Source organism: Papio anubis, chromosome 14 (assembly GCF_008728515.1).
Source record: "Papio anubis isolate 15944 chromosome 14, Panubis1.0, whole genome shotgun sequence".
Lineage (NCBI taxonomy): Eukaryota > Metazoa > Chordata > Mammalia > Primates > Cercopithecidae > Papio > Papio anubis.
Window position 1 is genome coordinate 44,605,454 of NC_044989.1, and position 19,861 is coordinate 44,625,314.

General features: G+C 40.2%; 2 protein-coding genes across 19 annotated transcripts in view; one reads left to right on the plus strand and one right to left on the minus strand.

Annotated features, from left to right (window-relative positions):
- Nucleotides 1–2,553, minus strand: part of PREPL (prolyl endopeptidase like) — a 52,140-nt gene extending 49,587 nt beyond the window's left edge. The window contains exons 1-2 of one of the 15 annotated variants that reach the window (XM_009184117.2): nucleotides 2,321–2,553; nucleotides 459–712 (exon numbers count right to left, since the gene is read on the minus strand). In XM_009184117.2, the coding sequence (XP_009182381.1) occupies nucleotides 459–677 (219 nt within the window). In that variant the 5' untranslated portion in view covers nucleotides 678–712; nucleotides 2,321–2,553. Of the gene's footprint in view, nucleotides 1–458; nucleotides 1,000–2,320 lie in introns of all 15 variants that reach the window. The other 14 variants (XM_021924799.2, XM_009184115.2, XM_009184116.3 and 11 more) reach the window with 14 other exon arrangements.
- Nucleotides 2,554–2,817: 264 nt separating this feature from the next.
- Nucleotides 2,818–19,861, plus strand: part of CAMKMT (calmodulin-lysine N-methyltransferase) — a 423,620-nt gene continuing 406,576 nt past the window's right edge. For all 4 annotated transcript variants that reach the window (XM_021924800.2, XM_021924801.2, XM_017947480.3 and 1 more), the window contains exons 1-2: nucleotides 2,818–3,083; nucleotides 14,310–14,482. In XM_021924800.2, the coding sequence (XP_021780492.1) occupies nucleotides 2,928–3,083; nucleotides 14,310–14,482 (329 nt within the window). In that variant the 5' untranslated portion in view covers nucleotides 2,818–2,927. The remainder of the gene's footprint in view (nucleotides 3,084–14,309; nucleotides 14,483–19,861) is intronic.

The following is a 19,861-nucleotide window of genomic DNA, read 5'->3' on the forward strand; positions in this document are numbered from 1 at the left end:
TATATTACATTAGAGCCCTACAAATATATGTATACACTCCTTTTTTTTTTTTGAGACAGAGTCTCCGTCACCCAGGCTGGAGTGCTGTGGTGTGATCTCAGCTCACCGCAACCACTGCCTCCCTGGTTCAAGAGATTCTCCTGCCTCAGCCTCCCAACTAGCTGGGATTACAGGTGGGTGCCATGACGCCCGATTAATTTTTGTATTTTTAGTAGAGACAGGGTTTTACTATTTGGCCAGGTTGGTCTCGAACTCCTGACCTCAGGTGATCTGCCTGCCTTGATGGATATCCTCGTTTATACTTACATTTGACTAGAGACAACTGAGACTTGAAAATTTGAAAAATCAAGTTAGAATTACTGAGAAAATTAGTAGCTCCGATGTTCTACCCATTCTTTATTTTTAAACTAAAATTAATCTTAAGGACCTACAAATAGGTTAACTTAAACAGTCCATACCTTACATGAGAAGCTCCGACTTGGGATGTTTCTTGCTAACTCTGATATCTTGGGTTTATTCTGAAGACACTTGGTTAGGTGATATTTTTTCAATTTTATTCTATTGTAATAATGATCAGCGAAGTTATAGTGATTCAAATGCTGTTTCTGCATGCATTTTCCAAGGTGAGGAATACTATACTTCAAAGCTTGGAGAAATAATTTGGTCTTCTGCTGCATGATACCAAAGTCCCTGGTTTATGCTCCTTTGGGGGCTGCCAGCACACGAATGATTTTATAGGTATGATTACAGAGTAGTGGGTTCTCAGAGTATCTAAGATCAGCAGTTCTCATTGCTCCTTTTCAGGGCCATGCCCCGCTTAGGTTATGAGTAACTTCAGACAGCTGATAACTTAGGCTAACTAAATCTAAAAACGTGTGTAAGTTAAAGTTTCATTCAAATCATACTTCTTGGCAGATGTGACTTAAATGTCTCATTTGTAAAATTAATCCTATCAGGCTCAAACTATGCAGCACTGATTCTGGCACACATAGGGGCAAACTAAAACAAAAAAACAAAACAAGAAACAAAACAAAAATTTGCAAATAAGTACACAGACTTAATGGGATATCTCAGGAACTCAGGGCTGTAAAAGGTAAAAAGCCTTTGGTCTTACATAATTATGAACATATCTTTGGTATGTATGTGGAAGATAAACTGGAAAAGCCTAATTATTTAATAAAGGTGGGGGAGGGAAGATTAATTATTGTTGAGTGTTAACTAAGTGCCAGGTGCTTTTATCTTGTCTAATTTAAATTTTATATGGACTTGATAAATTAGATACTACAATGCACATTTTACAAGTTGCCAAACTGTGGCTGTGGGAGGTTCTAAGCAACCGTTCCAGGTCACTTGGACAGTAAGCTATATAGCAAAAATTCCAATTTGTTTTGGTTCCAAAAATTGGAAAACTCAACTATGGATTTTAACGTTAAAAAGGTATTTAGTGCTTTAACTAAAACAACAAAAAAACCCTGCAAGATGCACAAATAAAATGTGAGGCCATCTCTGGTTTGTCAGGAGGTAGCTTTTATTAACCTTGAGAGCTAATAAGTAGTTAAGAGTCAGAGAGACCTGGGTTGAGGTCTTAGCTCCAACACTTAACTGTGTCTCTGGGCCTCAGTTTCCTTATCTGCAAAAATGAAATGACACCATTTACCTTCTAGGGTTGTTGTTGTAAAAACAAAATGAGGCAGTTTAATGTTAAGACCATACAGTGCCTGGCACGTAGTGACCACTCAATAAATGGCAGTTGCTGTGATTTACGTCAGGAATAATCTAGGTCTATTGCACACAGCTGAACGTCATTCACAAAATACCCCCTGGTATCAAAGGTAGAAGGCTGCGTCAAATTTACCATAGATCAGATGCGCTACGACGCCCCCGCCCCCTTTAATCCCTTTCCATGTCGCAGCAAAATAATGGGTGATTGGGGGTAGAGAAGCAACACTAGTTTACTAGCCGACACTAGTAAAAAAAGGGGAAAAAAGACCCGAATAACAAGGGCCTGCAAAGGTCCTACATCACCACGTCCCCACAGCCTTTATCCATCCTTCATCCTCAAGGAGAAGACAGTATGCAAGGCTAGGATGGGGGTGGGGTAGATAAACGGGTGTTCTCGGGAGAACCTATTCGTTTTCCCCATGCAACTCTCCACCCCAGGGATGAGGCGATCTGAATGCAACAGGGAGAGGGACCAGGTGACACGCACGCAGTGCTGGGCCATGAGTCAAAAAGCGAGGACCTGGGGACTGAGGGGTGGGTGGCTGGGTGTGGGGAGGAAGGGGAGAAGGGAAGAGACCAGTACACTCCCCATACATACGCAAATTGAGAGAATCAGTCCGGCTCTGGACACAAACCAGTGAAGGCAGGCCGGAGAACCTGAAGCTCTCAGAGAGGAGCAGATGTCACCGCAGGAACGTCCAGCCGAAGTCTGCGTTCCGCAGCCCACAGAACGACAACCTACCCAGAGCCGCCTAGAGCTGGTTTGCAGCACGCCGAGCTACGTAACCTCAGTCTACCACGAGCAACAGGCAGATTTCGCCATCTTTGTTGTGGTCAAGGATTCTTCTGGCGTTCCTGGGTTCTTTAGTCTCAAAATATATAAGACTCTTTGTTCTTTGCTAGTCTTCTGAGCTCGAGATGAAGCAGAGAAGACTAAGACAATGAGGAACAGCGTTCCAGTAGCCCTGCCACATTTCTCTAACCCTCTGGTCCGCCCTCACTCAAGATGGCTACCAGCAAAATGGTGCAATGACGTGACAGCGCGGCCCTGGTTGCCAAGGAGATGCGAGTACCGGAAATGCGGAATTCGGGGAGGGCGCGCATGCCTGGGTCGTTGCGGGGGGGGGCGGGCGTCACAGGTCCTGATAGGGAAGAAGTTGGCAGGTCCTGGCAGGGGACGAGCTGCGGTGGCGGCACCTCCGGGTATGGAAGGCTCCAGTGAGATGGAGTCGCGAGTCGCGGACGCTGGGGCCGGTGAGACTGCGAGAGCAGCGGGCGGCGGTCCGGCAGTTGGCTGCACCACTCGGGGGCCCGTAGTCTCGGCGCCCCTGGGAGCCGCCCGGTGGAAGCTCCTGCGGCAGGTAGGGGAGAACCTGCTCGCCTCACCTTTGCCTCTGGTCACTCCCCTCTCACGTACCGGGGGAGCGACCGTTCGCAGCTCTTTCCTCTTGGCAGTTCTGGGAGTCCCTTCTCAGTTTGCCGGGAGCCACCTGCGAAGCTCCCCCTCGCTTCACCTAAGTGTCCCATCCAAGAGGAGGAATAGGTGGGGTTGGATGAGGAGGAAGACAGCCAAGGCTGAGCTCCTGGGAAACTCTGATCGAAGTAGAGGAACCCCTTCTATACATTTTTGTGCGTCTGGGGGACTTTTCCCCTTCTCGCCAGTCTCTGGTGCGCCCGCCGCTCCCCACTGCTCTTTTCCTGCTTCTGTTTTGCTTCCTTCCCCAGGTTTCTTCTAGCTTAACTCCCAGACTGGTTCTAGTTACTGATGTTCTTCTGCACCCTCTGGCCCCGTCTTTTGCCCAGCGTGGTTGACTGTGCCGGGACTGAGACGCGGCACGCGTTCCCTTGGCATCTTCCGTACAGCGGAGCGTGCAAGGAGTAGGAAGAGCTGACCTCCTCTCCCACCGAGGTCTCAAAGTTCAATGATTATCTTGTAGTTTGAAGTGATCAGCGAGATTCTCCGTGTCCAAAGTGGTTTAGTCAAAGTGTGTTCGTTTGTTGAATGATGGTATCTTCTGGTACTTCAAAGTTTCTGCTGTTACTTAGAACTTCTCTCGTGCAAGCTTGACAGAAGTTCTGATTTATGATCACTCACATTCTTCGCTCACTTCTTGAAGTTAATTTAAGTCTGGTTATTGTTTTTACATACCAGTGTTATGCCTCTGCCTGAAGTTTTCTGCCTAAAGCTTTACTCAGGAGGACATTTTTCCATTTCTGACAGTTGTGTTTGGAAGAGTTTCCCAGCTATTGCCACTTTACTTGAGATTGTGCTTTTAGTATTTTGAGGGTCACTTTGTTTGCAGTTGCCTTGAGTCACCTTTTCATACAGTGGTCTTTTAGTGCTTTTGGAGTTATGAGTTAAGTAGATCATCAGAGTTAATTAAAATTTATTTGCTGATGCATTGACAGTCTTTCCAGACCGGTAATGATCTGGTTTTGCTATTGTTACAAATGGTATTACAGGATAAGAAAATGCATGTCCTCACAGATCATCATAGGAAGTACCTATAATAAAGTAAACATCTGATTTTTTTTTTTTTTTTTTTAATAGTGACCACTGAAATGAGATCTTGGACTCAACCCTCCTCCTCGCACCCCCGCCCCCCGCTTTTTTTTTTGAGATGGAGTTTCGCTCTTGTTGCACAGGCTGGAGTGCAATGGCTGCCATCTCGGCTCACTGCAACCTCCGCCTCCCGGGTTCAAATGATTCTCCTTCAGTCTCCCTAGCAGCTGGGATTACAGGCATGCACCACCACACCTGGCTTTTTTTTTTTTTTTTTTTTAAGTAGAGACGGGGTTTCTCCATGTTGGTCAGGCTGGTCTCGAACTCCCGACCTTAGGTGATCCACCCACCTCGGCTTCCCAAAGTGCTGGGATTATAGGCATGAGCCACAGTGCCCGGCCCCCTCCCGTTTTTTTTGTTTTGTTTTGTTTTGTTTTGATACAGAGTCTTACTATGTCATCCAGGCGGGAGTGCAGTGGTGCAATGTTGACTCACTGCAGCCTCTGCCTCCCTGGTTCAAGCAATTCTCCCTTACTCAGCCTCCCGAGTAACTGGGATTACAGGCGCTCACCATCACACCCGGCTAATTTTTGTATTTTTAGTAGAGACAGAGTTTCGCCATTTTGGCCAGGCTGGTCTCGAACTCTTGACTTCAGGTGATTCACCTGCCTTGCCTCCCAAAGTGCTGGGATTACAGGCCTGAGCCACTGTGCCTGCCGGCTCACCACCCCCCCGACTTCTTTTTTTTTTTTTTTTTTTTTAATAAATGAGCTAGGGTCTTACTTGTTGCCCAGGCAGGTAACTCCTGGGCTCAAGCAATCCTCCCACCTCATCTTCCTGAGTAGTTGGGATTACAGGGGTATGCCATGATGCCTGGCTTTCAGTGATTCTTAGTGTAGTAAAAGCTACAGCATTTACGTTCATTATAAATTGCGGTCTAAATGAGAACAGTGACAAGTTTCAGCTGTGGCTGTTACGTGACCTCCCCACACGTTCTGACATTGAAACTTTTGGTATACATCTGCCTGCTTGGAGTCTTTTTATCTTCTCTACTTGGTGAATGATTGTTCATTCTTCACACTTCCATTTCAAACTACTCTTCTGTGAAGCCACCCCTAATGCCTCTGGGCTAAGTTAAACCCTCAGCCCACTCTACTAGTGAGCCCCTTATATTATTTTATGATCATGTGATCAGGGTCTCTCTTTATTACTAGAACGGGCATTCTCCCTGGGAAAAGGTGATGTTTTATTAGTTTATATCCTCTGCATCTAGCACAGGACCTGGTTAATTGGTTTTTAGTAGATGTTGTTAAGTGTCTGTGGAAAGCCTGAGAGTAAGGTCAGTCTTTAAATGGCGCATAGCACCTAGTCCTTAGTGTATTTTATCAGTAAGTTATTGCTCAGTAAGAACCACAACATCACAGTGGCATACAGCAGTTAATATTTGTTTTGTTGGTGCATGTGGGGACCACCTGGGAGCTGACTGACATAGGCTGTAGTCACCTGGGTATCTCTATGATGCACATGTGGTCCATATGTCTCTAATCTTTGGACTAGTGGGCTAAAGTCCTCATGGTGATAGCAGAGGTATAAGAGCAAGCCCAACCACAGAAACACATTTTAAACCCCTGCTCACATCATGTGTTTACTTCCTATTGGCCAAAGTCAAGGGGCAGGGAAATACAACTCCTTCCTTGGAGGTGACAAAGAGGAAGTGAATCTTTTTCTATTATAATTTAATCCATCACATATATTAAACATTTACAAGCTCTTAGTAAATGTATTTCAAATGAATGAACCATTCCTATCTTATATGCATCTAGTACTGGAAAACTATAAGGGATCTAAGCAGTGCTAGAGATATGTGACTCCTTTTCTCTCTCGTGGGACATCTGCAGAACATCTGCTCTGTCTGCTTGTTTTTTCCTTTACAATTCTGTCTTTCCATTACCCTATAGAGCTCCAGTGCTGTCTCATGGCCTTTTACTTTATGTTAACTGTTCAGTATTTTCTGTGTTTTGTAATTAACAAAACACAGGTTTTGAGAGAAAACCTGGTTGACCTAGTGCATCATTTGGTTCCAGGTTACCTGATAAATTGCCAAAATTTGAGTCAAGCGAGTACTTAAATTAGATGAGGTCTGGAAGTTTATTAATCAATATCAGTAGAGGTTATGGATGTTGTTCTATTTTCCTCTTTGTTGAGTCTCATTACATGTTGACAAAGATGGCCACTGGCAACTCCAGACTTTCATATCCATCCAGCTAGTAATCCGGAAGAAATAACTCTTTTCCCCCACATCCAAATCATTTCTTCCAAAGGACTCTGATAGGCCAAGGTTGGACCAATTGCTATGTCCAGAATGGGGCACTTTGGCTAACCTGGGTCATCAACCCACCCTGTGGCAGGTAAGGTGTAACAACCTCACAAGAATTACATAGAGTGAGGGAAGGGCAGTTCCTAAAAGGAGGTGATGTAGGGCAGATGGAAGAGTAGCAATGACTGTTACACGTGTATTTACAAACCACCTACCGAATGAAAAATCTTGCCTAGAGGTGTGACTACCTGGCTGAAGAATCTGATTATGGAATATTTCACAGTACAATTTATATTAAAGCAGGATGCTTTTACCTGGATTGGCTAATTGAAAAAGTTGGTTAAGAGGTGAATTGTAATAACAATACATATTCCAAGTGAAGTTATTTTCTGAGTGTCAAATCTTTCTAGATATTTATAATTCTTCAAATGTTTGTAGTTGGCTTCCAATACCTAAATTGATAGTAAACTTTTAAGCAACTTACCTTTATCTTTCTAAAACATTCAACTTGGCTTTTAGGGTAGCGACAACTCCCTTTTAGCTCTATGTTATTAGTTTTGTAATATTTAATTAATGACAAGTTAAATATTTAATTGATGACAAATTTAATTTATTTAATGACAAGTTAAATATTTCATTGATGACAAATTTAATTTGTTATTTTGAAGAACAAGTAGAATAAAAAGGTTTGTGAAGAAGCACAGTTAACTTGGCAAGCATACAACTTGACACTGGCATCAGATGCATCTAAATCTTGATCCAGTCCTAGGTCTACCACTTGCTGTGCGCTCTTCACTGATCTGTATCAAGTATTTAGATTGTTATGGAATGTATTTTTGTTTCACCTTTATTCTTGACTTTGTTTTATATCCTTACTTTTGCTTTCTTTTTTTCTTTCTCATCCACTTTTCACAAATGGTATCTTGTATTGTTCATCTTTTTAAGCCATCTTAAATCCTTTTGGTAATGGGTGTGATGTAAGTCTTCTGTAAGTTGTCGGAATTTGGACAACTTTTTACTTTTCTAACCTCAGTTTTCTCTTCACTTAATGGGAGCAATAACACATACTTTGGAGGGTTGTTTTGAGTATTTGACATAATATTTGTAAAATGCTTAGCTTGGAATCTGCCATGTCATAGACTCACCATAAATAGTAGCTATTATTATTATTATTATTTGAGACAGAGTCTCACTCCATCACCCAGGCTGAAGTGCAGTGGTGTGATCCTAGCTCACTGCAACTTCCATGTCCTGGGTTCAAACGATTCTTGTGCCTTAGTCTTCCGAGTAGCTGGGACTACAGGTGCACACCACCACGCCTGGCTAATTTTTGTATTTCTTTTTTAGCAGGGATGGGGTTTTGCCATGTTGCCCAGGCTGGTCTCGAACTCCTGAGCTTAAGCATTCTGCCCACCTCAGCCTCCCAAAGTGCTGGGATTACAGGTGTGACCACCATGCCTGGCCTGTTGCTGTGTCTTAAAAATGGGAAACAATATAGCTTCTGCATATAAAGGATAAGGTTTTCTGGTTTTTACTTGCATCCCTGAGCATAGATTCATATATAAATATAGGGATTCAGAGTTCTGTTTACTGTTCTCCTAACTGTAGGGTAACTGGAATTGGCCATTTTTGTTGGGGGGATCCCAAATGTCAGTATCTACAGGTCTTTTTTTCTTGTTCCAGTATCCCAGAAAGGAAACCAGGTTAGGCATCCCTAATCCAAAAATTCAAGATCTTAAATGCTCCAATATCTGAAACTTTTTGAGAGCTGACATGTTGCCACGAATGGAAAATTCCATGTTTGACTTCATGTGACGAGTTGCAATTAAAATACAATCAAAACTTTGTTTTGTGCATAAAATTATTTTAAAAATTATATAAAATTGCCTTCAGGCCATGTGTATAAGGTATATATGAAAAATAAATGAATTTCATGTTTAGACTTGGGTCCCATCCCAAGCCTTCTCTTTATGTTTTGCAAATATTCCCAAATCCAAACAAATCCAATATCTGAACAAATTCAAAATCCAAAATACTTCTGGTTCCATTTTGAATAAGGTGTACTCATTCTATATTGCAATCTCTCTGGCAGATATGACTCACTGCCTATTATCTAGAAGCTAAGTGAAGGAAAAGGATATTGATCAGAATGAAGAGCCTGTTATACTACTTTAAGCTGTACTTGATGTTTAAGATCAGAACTGTCACTCATCTTCTCTAGAAATGTACCTATCAAAGTTCCATTGTGGAGAAGTGTAGTTGCCTGGTGTTGATGATGTAATCAGGGCATCTAGCTACTCTTCTAAAAGTTTTTCAACCAGTACTTTTGTGTTTAGCCTTACTCCTCTATCCCACTGGTACATCTGGTCTTCATAAGTGTTTCCGTATAGTTATGATCAGTTTAGTTAGTTCTGAAGTAAACAAACATTTCAGGTTAATAAATGGGTCTTCGACTTCCATTGTGTTCAGTTTCATACGTTGTTTACCTAATGGGTTTAGGGACCTTAGGACTTGATGTCTTTTTTTTTTTTTCTTCTGATACTTAATCTTTTGACATGAACTTACTTGGCATAGCATTGATATTTGACTAAATGGCTTATTGACTTACTTAGGAGAATGAGAAAATGCCTTGACTAATTCCTTCACCCCAGATAATTTCATTTGAATATTATTTAATTATATAACATGGGTATTTGAAGGAGGTCTTCTAAAAGTGGTAGATGATAAGGTTATAATCTACCTTAAGGTTAACTTGATGGGAGATTTGAGTATCCTCTCAGTTCATAAAACTACAAATATTATTGATGGCCTTAAAATAACTGTATCTTCTTTTTAAAGAAACATCAAAAGTAATTTGACTTGATCTCCTATTGTAATTACTTTTACCTAACATGGATTATATAAATGTCTTATTTGTTCTAAATATGTTGCCTGTTACTTTCATTGAATATTAGCTTGTTGTCATATTGTAGATCATATAGATCATGCAGATCATACTAAACTATGAAAGCCCCTTCCAGTATTATACATGTGGTAACTTAAATTATTTTTTACATTAGTGGTTTATGGTGCCATTACCTTGACATCAGAGTACCTTGGTGCCTTTACCTTGACATCAGAGTAATTTAGACTATAAAAAGGTATTTACTGTTTGGAGTTTAATTGGGCAAGATTGAAGACAATTTATAATATCTACATTTTATATATATATTTTTTTTTTTTGAGACGGAGTCTCGCGCTGTGTCACCCAGGCTGCAGTGCAGTGGCGCGATCTCGGCTCACTGCAAGCTCCGCCTCCCAGGTTCACGCCATTCTCCTGCCTCAGCCTCCGAGTAGCTGGGACTACAGGCGCCCGCCACCACGCCCGGCTAGTTTTTTGTATTTTTAGTAGAGACGGGGTTTCACCATGTTAGCCAGGATGGTCTCGATCTCCTGACCTCGTGATCCACCCGCCTCGGCCTCCCAAAGTGCTGGGATTACAGGCTTGAGCCACCGCGCCCGGCCTACATTTTATATTTTTAAAAATTTAATACTTTGTTTTTTCCTAAGAGTAAACTCTGTTGAGTAGTTTGTTTTTCTTCCTGTTGCCCATAGTTGACAGACAATAATAAGACCCTGTATTATTATTATTATTATTATTTTTAAACAGAATCTTGCTCTGTTGCCCAGGCTGGAGTACAGTAGTACAATCTGGCTCAAACAATTCTCATGCCTCCTGTGCCTTCTGCCTCCCAGGCTCAAGCAATTCTCGTGCCTCAGCCTCCCAAGAACCTGGGATTACAGGTGCATGCCGTGCACTGCCTAATTCTTGCATTTTTAATAGAGATGGGGTTTCACCATGTTGGCCAGGCTGGTATTGAGCTCCTGGCCTCCAGCGATCTACCCACCTTTGCCTCTGAAAGTGCTGGGATTATAAGCATGAGCCACCATGCCTGGCTAGGACCCTGCGTTTGATTAAGGCTTTTAAACAATTAAAAATAAATAAAACCTTCAAAGACAGGCTACCTTTTCTGATCCTCCATTTAAAAAACTAACCTTCTGGCTGGGCGTGGTGGCTCAAGCCTGTAGTCCCAGCACTTTGGGAGGCCGAGACGGGCGGATCACGAGGTCAGGAGATCGAGACCATCCTGGCTAACATGGTGAAACCCCGTCTCTACTAAAAATATAAAAAACTAACTGGGCGAGGTGGTGGGCGCCTGTAGTCCCAGCTACTCGGGAGGCTGAGGCAGGAGAATGGCATGAACCCGGGAGGCGGAGCTTGCAGTGAGCTGAGATCCAGCCACTGCACTCCAGCCTGGGCAACAGCGAGACTCCGTCTCAAAGAAAAAAACAAAACAAAACTAACCTTCTAAAACTTCTACATTGTATATAAAATTTAAACATATTTTTCTTATGAGATATATTCATACTGACATATTTTCTCAATTGTTTTGATCTCAGTTTGCCCTTCTACACATAAGAATTATGCATTGTTGGAATAAGGGTTCCTTTTTAGAAAATACAAACCACTCTAGCTACTTTAAGCAGAAGGGGGTTTAGCATAGTGAATTAAGTGCTTACAAAATCATTGGAGAAACAGTCTAAGAATGAATCCCAGAACAGCCGAGTCCCAGCACAGTATAAAGCTGAAATTGGCCAGCCGAGAGAAATACTGCCTCTACCACAATGAAGAACCTGAAGCTATCTCAGGAAGCTTCAGGTTGATGAACAGGAAGCTGCTGTGCCATGACTATAGATTCTAGAAGCATACCTTGCTTCTAGATCTGTACCAGGAGAGGTGATGCCACTTGTGCTTCCTCTCACTCTCCATTAAATTAGAGTCAACACTGGGACCTCTGTTAAAGCTGCTTCAGAAAAACCAAGTATCTTTACAACTATTCTAACCAGCACAAGTTGGTGAATTATAGTTAACACCATCTTTCCTCCTTTCAAATCTCATGTTAGTGCATCTGAATAGTTAAACCAAAATCACACCTGAAACTCTGGCTGCTAAGGATTCCGGGAAATACAGTTTCTAACTTTCCAGCTCTATAAAATAGAAAGGTATCTTGGAAGCTGGAATGGATAGGTGATGCCAGTTTATCATATTCTGTACAAGCAGAGGTATTAAGAGTATAGGGTCTGTAGTCAGGCAGCTTGTATTTTAACTTTAGGTTTGCCTCTTGTGAACTCTCCGATGTTGGGCAAATTACGTAACTGCCCTGTGTTCTAGTTTTTTCTCTCACGTAATGGGTATCTATCCCATAGTGTTGTTTGAGTATTTAATGAAGAATGTGGTAAGACTTACATTAATTCTTACTCAGACATTTCATATAATTTTCTTGTGAGCAATCTGGGCCTGGATTATTCTTTGTGGTAAGTTTTATATGTATGAATTCAGTTTTTGAAATAGTTTAAACAATTGGGATTTTCCATTTCTTCTTGTGTCAGTTTTATTAGTTGTGTTTTTCTAGAAATTTGTCCATTTCATCTAAATTTTCAAGTTAGTTTTCACAAATATCCCTTCATTATTGTTTTTTAACGTCTACAGGATTTATATTATAGTAATCTCCCTATATCACATTGATACTTCTTCCTTTTTTTCTTATTAGTCTTATTAAGGATTTATCAATTTTATCAATCTTTTCAAAGAAACAACCTTTGGTGTTATTGATTCTCTCTCCTATGTTTGTTTTCTATTTCATTAACTTGTACTCTTTCAGGGATCTAATTTGCTTATTTTTCAAATTTTTGCAATGAATGCTTATTAACTTTTGACCTTTCCATATTTTTTTCTATAAGCCTGGATTTAGCTGCATGTTATATGTTTTGAAATGTATTTCTATTATTCAATTCAAAATTACTTTATAATTTTCTTTGTTTTTTTTCAGAGATAGAGCCTCACTCTGTCACCCAGTTTGGAGTGCAATGGCTTGATCATTGCTCACTGCAGCTTCAGACTCCTAAGCTCAAGCAATCCTCTTGCCTCAGCCTCCTGAGTAGTTAGGACTACAGGCACACACCACCACATCCTGCATAATTATTTTTATTTTTAAATTTTTTTGAGACAGAGTCTCGCTGTTGTCACCCAGGCTGGAGTGCAATGGTGCAATCTTGGCTTACTGCAACCTCCGCCTCCTGGGTTCAAGCGATTCTTCTGCCTCAGCCTCCCTGTTAGCTGGGATTACAGGCCCGCACCACCACGCCTGGCTAATTTTTGTATTTTTAGTAAGGATAAGGTTTCACCATGTTGGCCAGGCTGGTCTCAATCTTCTGACCTCTGGTGATCTACCCGCCTCGGCCTCCCCAAAGTGCTGGGATTACAGGCATGAGCCACTGTGCCCAGCCTATTTTTATTTTTTGTAGATATGGGGTGTTGTCATGTTGCTCAGGCTGGTCTGGAACTCCTGGCCTCAAGCAGTCCTCCTGCCTCAGTCTTCCAAAGTGTTGGGATTACAGGCATGAGCCACTGCACCTGGCCTATAATTTTTATTGTGTGTTATTTTTCTGGTTCATAGGTTATTTATAAGTACATTGCCTAGTTTCCAAATATATTTGGCTTTTTAAATATCTTTTTATTTATTTTTGTTTGCTTATGAGTCAGAAGTTATTTTATATCTAAGATTTTTCTATCATGGGAAATGTCAAACATGTATAAAACTAGAGAGAAGAATATAATAATCATTCAGGTACTGATAAGCTTCAGCAATTTTAACTCATGAACAATGGTGTTTAATCTCACTTCTCCCATTGCCCCCCACACCATTATTTTGAAGCAAATCTCACATGTCATTTTTTTCTTCAGATGTTTCATTATGAACTTACAAAAATGACATTAAAAAATCACAATACCACATCAACCCAAAATAATTAATTGATGTCATGAAAGAACTGATCAGTTTTCAAATTTTTCTCATTTTGTCATAATTTTTCTTTATAATTTGATTATTTTAGAATAGGATCCAAATAAAATCCAAACGTTATTATTGGGTTATATCTCCCACACTTTAAAATCTGTCTTTCAGCAACACCAGCAAAATTATTCATTAGGCTAAAACATACATACCTTGCATACTCAATATATCTCCCCATTCCTAGGTAAGTTTTGAAATTCAATTTTTCTCTCCTAGCTCCATAGGCTATTAAAGATGCAACTAATCTTCTCGATTCTTTCTTTTGGAATTGACAAATATCCCCAGGAGAAAAGTGGTTGCAAAAGTCAGAGTAACCTTTGTAGGTTTTCTCCTTTTAAAGATATCAGACTGCGGGCGAGGTGCTGTGGCTCACACCTGTAATCCCAGCACTTTGAGAGGCCAGGGTTGGAGATCACTTGAGCCCAGGAGTTTGAATTCAGCCTGGGTAATATAGGGAGACCCCATCTCTACAAAAAATGTAAAAAATTAGCCAGTCGTGGTGGTGCATACTTGTAGTTCCAGCTGCTAGGGAGCCTGAGGTAGGAGGATCGCCTGAACCTAGCTGGGTGACAGGCTGGGTGACAGTGAGGCTGGGTGACAAAGTAGGATCCTGTCTCAAAAAAAAAAAAAAAATATATATATATATCAGATTTGTGAATCTTCACTATCTTTGCTCTGTGATGTCTTGAAGTAATGTTTTAAAATATTTTGTTCATCTTTTATAGTTATCTTCAGTAGGAGATATATGTGAATTATCTAATCTGTCATTATTGGAAGGGAAAGTCCCCTTACCACTTAAATTTTGAACATTTTGAACACTTAACTTACTATGTGTTTATATAACATGACTGCAATATTTGGTTTTATTTCAAAGGTTCTGAAGCAAAAACACCTGGATGATTGCCTGCGACATGTATCTGTAAGAAGATTTGAATCATTTAATCTGTTTTCAGTAACAGAAGTCAAAGAAAGGGAAACTGAAAAGGAGGTTGGTGCATGGGTCCAATATACAAGCATCTTCTGTCCTGAATACAGTATCTCCATAAGGTAACCATTATTCTAGTTAAGATTTGTAAAAACTAGATTTCTCTTGGATGAGAAAAACAATCTAATAAGAATCTCATTATTTATTCTATTGAGTTTACAGACAATCTTTATCAGAACTTAGGTTTTACAACTTGTTTTAGGAATCCTACTGTTTTAACTGGGTCTTGCTGTATTGTCAGACTAAAGAAAAAAATCCTCACGAATATAGTGTCATTTGAAGATAAGGTGGTTGCAAATCAAAGGGCTCATTTAAACATTCTGTCATAGCATATGTTTATGACAAAAAGCCGTGTTTGTTTTGAGGCAAAGAAGGCTGAAAGTGAAAACAGAATTTTTCCAAACTACCCTTCAAGTAGTAATCTGAAAAATCAAGCTTTGGTATTTTTTTCCATTTATTTATTTTTATTACTTACAGAATAGAATCAGTCTTAAGACTAAAGGAGAAAATTCAAGTGAAAACACTGATATTATAAGAAGCATATGGACTGTTCTGACTTTAAAAATCATTAGGAAAGAGACAAGAGAGTTGCAGACTGCAGTAACGAGATACCATTTTACTGAATTAATTTTGTCTCACAGCTATATTCTAGCATGTTGCAATATTACTGTAGGTGTTTGATTTTATAAAATCTGCCTTTTCTGACAGGATTTCACATTTTGAAAGGGAGGGAGGAGCACATTTACAGTAACTGTAAGAAGAGCAAAAAACATTTTAAGTGGAAATGTGACTGAATAAGGTTTAGGTGAGGCTAGGAATAATTTTAAGAAAAAAATTTTCACAAAGGATGTCTATTTATAGTATATGTTTCTCGAGCTATTTTAGTTTAGAATATCTAAGTTTTAAAAGATATAATAGCTAAAAATTTTGGATTTGGATAAAAATTGACTAGGATGGGCAGGAAAGAACAATTAGAATCTGGTTTTATAATATTATTTTACTGAAAATGCCGAGTGGGTACAGTAGCTCATGCCTGTAATCCCGGCACTTTAGGAGGCCAAGGCGGGTGGATCACTTGACCCTAGGAGTTCAAGACCAGCCTGGGCAACATGGCAAAACCCCACCTTTACAAAAAAATACAAAAATTAAATACAAATAATACAAATAATAAAAAATACAAAAATACAAAAAAAAAAAAAATTGGTAGCCTGTAGTCCCAGCTACTCAGGAGGCTGAGGCAGGAGAACGGTGTGAACCTGGGAGGCAGAGCTTGTAGTGAGCCGAGATCGTGCCACTGCACTCCAGCCTGGGTGACAGAGAAAGACTCCATCTCAAAAAAAAAAAAAAAAAAGCAAAGCAGTTGGGGCATCCTAATTAGAATCTTATAATGAATGTACAGATATACCCAAAAATCTGTAAGTTTGTATCTTTTATTTGGCATTTTCTTTACTTTTATTTGATTTCTTTTTTTTTTTTTTTTTGAGGCAGAGTGTTCCTGTGTCACCCAGGCTGGAGTACAATGGCACAATCACAGCTCACAGCAGCCTCAACCTCCCGGGCTCAATCAATCTTCCCACCTCAGCCTCCGGAGTAGCTGGGATTACAGGCGTGTGCCACCACACCTGGCCAATTTTTTTGTATTTTTAGTAGAGATAAGGTTTTACCATCTTGGCCAGGCTGGTTTTGAACTCCTGAAATCAAGTGATCCACCTGCCTTGACTTCCCAAAGTGCTGGAATTACAAGTGTGAGCCACCATGCCCAGCCTACTCCAGGTTCTACTAAGGGGATAAGCATTAGAGATGTCGGGCTGGGCACAGTGGCTCATGCCTGTAGTTTCAGCACTTTTGGGAGGCTGAGAAGGGTGGATCACTTGAGCCTAGGAGTTCGAGACCAGCCTGGCCAACCTGCTGAAACCCTGTCTCTACTAAAAATACAAAAAAAAATTAGCTAGGCATGGTTGTTCATTATAATCCCAGTTACTCGGTGGCTAACACATGAGAATTGCTTGAACTTGGGAGTGGAGGTTGCAGTCAGATGAGATTGTGCCACTGAACTCCAGCCTGGGTGACAGAGTGAGACTGTCTCAAAACAAACAAACAAACAAACAAAAAAGACACTGGGGATGTTACCGTAATTGTAAACCCCATTTTCACTTTCTCAGTTCTTACCGCCTGAGATCACCTGCCACAGCTTAACAGAGAGAACACACAGGGTGATCAGTACTTGTTATCAATACTTATTAGTTTTGTCTGTCTTAAACTATTGCTACCCATTAATTTGTCTCCTTAAAGTTTTATTAGAGTTGAAATGAATACCCCCAAGAGGGTTAATACCTAGGTATTTGTGAATTCAAAATACCTACTTGTATCTTGTTTATATAAGCAGTGGCCTTAATAAAAACTTTGACCATTATTTTCTGTCAGCCTTATATAATGATACTTAAAATGAAGGAATAATTTTCCCTTAGTGACTTTTCATCTGAAGCTAAGGTTTGAACAATGTAAAAGTTAGGTTACAAAATTCCCAAGGTTTGTTGTCGTCTTTGTCTACCTGTGGATGGTCGACTCTTTGTTTCAAATTAAATGTTGAGAGTTTTAAAATGAAAATCCATGGTATGACTCCTGGATTTTGTTTACTGACAAAATATTCTTGCCTTTCTGGTTCTTTCTTTCTTTCTCTTTTTTGAGATGGTCTCACTGTATTGCCCAGGCTGGTGTGCAGTGGCATGATCATAGCTCACTGAACTCTTGACCTCCCAGGCTCAAGCAATCCTCCTGCCTTAGTCTCCCAAGTAGCTAGGACTACAGTTACATGCCACCATGCCCAGCTAAGTTTTGTATATTTTGTAGAGATGGAGTTTTGCTGTGTTGCCCAGGCTGGTCTCAAACTGCTGGGGTCAAGGGATCTGCCTGCCCTGACCTCCCAAAGTGGTGGGATTACAGGCATGAGCCACTATGCTTGGCATTTGGTACTTTATTTCTTAGAACTTTGTAGAAGAGGCTCTTGTTATTAGATGGATGCAAGTTTATAAACGAAGAGATACCAGGAAATGTTTATACTAAAATTCTTTAATTAAAATTTCCTTTTCCCTGTCTCATAAACTGTAATCTATTGTATAAAGCTTGCTGTGTAGACACAAATTGTTCCTATCTCCCGTATTCCAACTTAATTTCAGCACAGCAGGAGTTTGCATATTCTGGAAGCTTTAAATTACTTCCATTATATATGGAACCATATAAGTGCCTGACTTATTCATTTATAAGTGTATGCATGTCTTAGGTATAGAAAAAGCTGAGAGGCCTGTACTGTCCTCCTTTGTTTGAATAAGACTGCTGTTGCTATGGTAATTGCTGAATTAGAAGGCTAGAACTCTTGACTTTTGGCTTGTCCTGGGAACTTAGAATGGGCAAAAAGTCAAGAATGACTTTGTCTTTGACTGTGTTGCATCTTTCTATTATAACAAATGCACTACACCGAGATCATACCTTCCATTTCTAGGGAAAGAAAAAGACCAAACCCTCACCTCATTATTTTAGTTACGTAGCTTGTGAATGTTCAGTAAATAAAAACTAGTGATTAGATGGTTTGCTTATGAATTAGATGTATGGCATATTATTTTTGTATGTGTGGTATAACCTAGGTGCCTATATAGAGCTTGGCAAGGCTGGCATCTGAGCCAAATATGAATACTGCATCTATATTTAAAAGCATAGTTTTAATGTTAGTAGTGATATTAACAACAGAGCTGAGCATTAGTAATAAAACAGCGTTTTTTAGGACCTGTAAAATATGATCCATACTTTCCAGAAAACTGTGAATTCCATTGTGTCACATTTTTACGGATCTTAAATCATAGATATGGGCTACTATAACTTAGTTTTCTAATTTGTTTTAAATCTCATCACAATTTTTTTACGTAGTGTGCTTACATATAAATATACTGTTTCAGTACATTGAAATGTTCCCTTAAACATTTTCCAAATTCCAATATAGTACATGTAGAAACCATCTACTAATTTCCTACAACTCATAGATATAAGACTGGAAAACATCTCTTTAGCTATTTATTTTTAAAATTTTTATTTTTATTTTTTTTTTATTTTTATTTTTTTTTTTTTTTTTTGAGACGGAGTCTCGCTCTGCCGCCCAGGCTGGAGTGCAGTGGCCGGATCTCAGCTCACTGCAAGCTCCGCCTCCCGGGTTTAGGCCATTCTCCTGCCTCAGCCTCCCGAGTAGCTGGGACTACAGGCGCCCGCCACGTCGCCCGGCTAGTTTTTTGTATTTTTTAGTAGAGACGGGGTTTCACCGGGTTAGCCAGGATGGTCTCGATCTCCTGACCTCGTGATCCGCCCGTCTCGGCCTCCCAAAGTGCTGGGATTACAGGCTTGAGCCACCGCGCCCGGCCTAAAATTTTTATTTTTTAACCACTTATTTTTGAAAGAACTCCAAAGCATCTAGAATTAAGTTTATTTGTTTGTTTGTTTGTTTATTTTGAGACAGAGTCTCACTCTGTCACCAGGCTGGAGTGCAGTGGCATGATCTTGGCTCACTGCAACCTCCGCCTCCCGGTTTCAAGTGATTTTCTTGCCTCAGCCTCCTGAGTAGCTGGGACTACAGGTGCATGCCACCATGCCCAGCTAATTTTTGTATTTTTAGTAGAGACGGGGTTTCACCATATTGGCCAGGATGATCTCAATCTCTTGACCTTGTGATCCACCTGCCTCGGCCTCCCAAAGTGCTGGGATTACAGGCATAAGCCGCTGTACCCAGCCTAGAATTAAGTTTTTCAAACCTTCTGAAAACCTCTCCTCTTTGTTCTTCTGCAGCCTTTTAGGATGCATTCTACTCTCTGGCTTACTTTGTATTTTTGGATCAATTTTCTTTTACTCACAATACAATTTACATAACAAAATTTACTATTTTCATCATTTTAAAGTATGAAATTCAGTGGTTTTAAGTATATTTACAATGTTGTACGGCCTTCATCACTATTCCAGAACTTTTTCATTACCCTGAAAAGAAACCCCATATACATTGGCTATAACTCCTCATTCTCCTCCTTCCCCTAGTCCCTGGCAACAGTAATTGACTTTCTGACTCTATGTATCATCTGTTCTGGACACTTTACGTAAATGGAATCCTACAATATGTGGCCCTTTATGTCTGTCTGCTTTCACTGAGCATAATATTTTTAAATTTAAGATTCAGCCATATTATACCACATATCAGTGCCTCATTCCTTTTTTATGGCTAATATCCCACTGTATGGCTAATGTATTTTGTTTATTTTTTCATCAGTTGATGAACATTTGGATTGTTTCTACTTTTTGGCTATTATGAGTAATAACACTATGAATATGCATGTACAAGTTTTTGTGTGAACATATGCTTTTAATTCTCTTGGGTATGTACCTAGGAGTGGAATTGCTGGGTCATATGG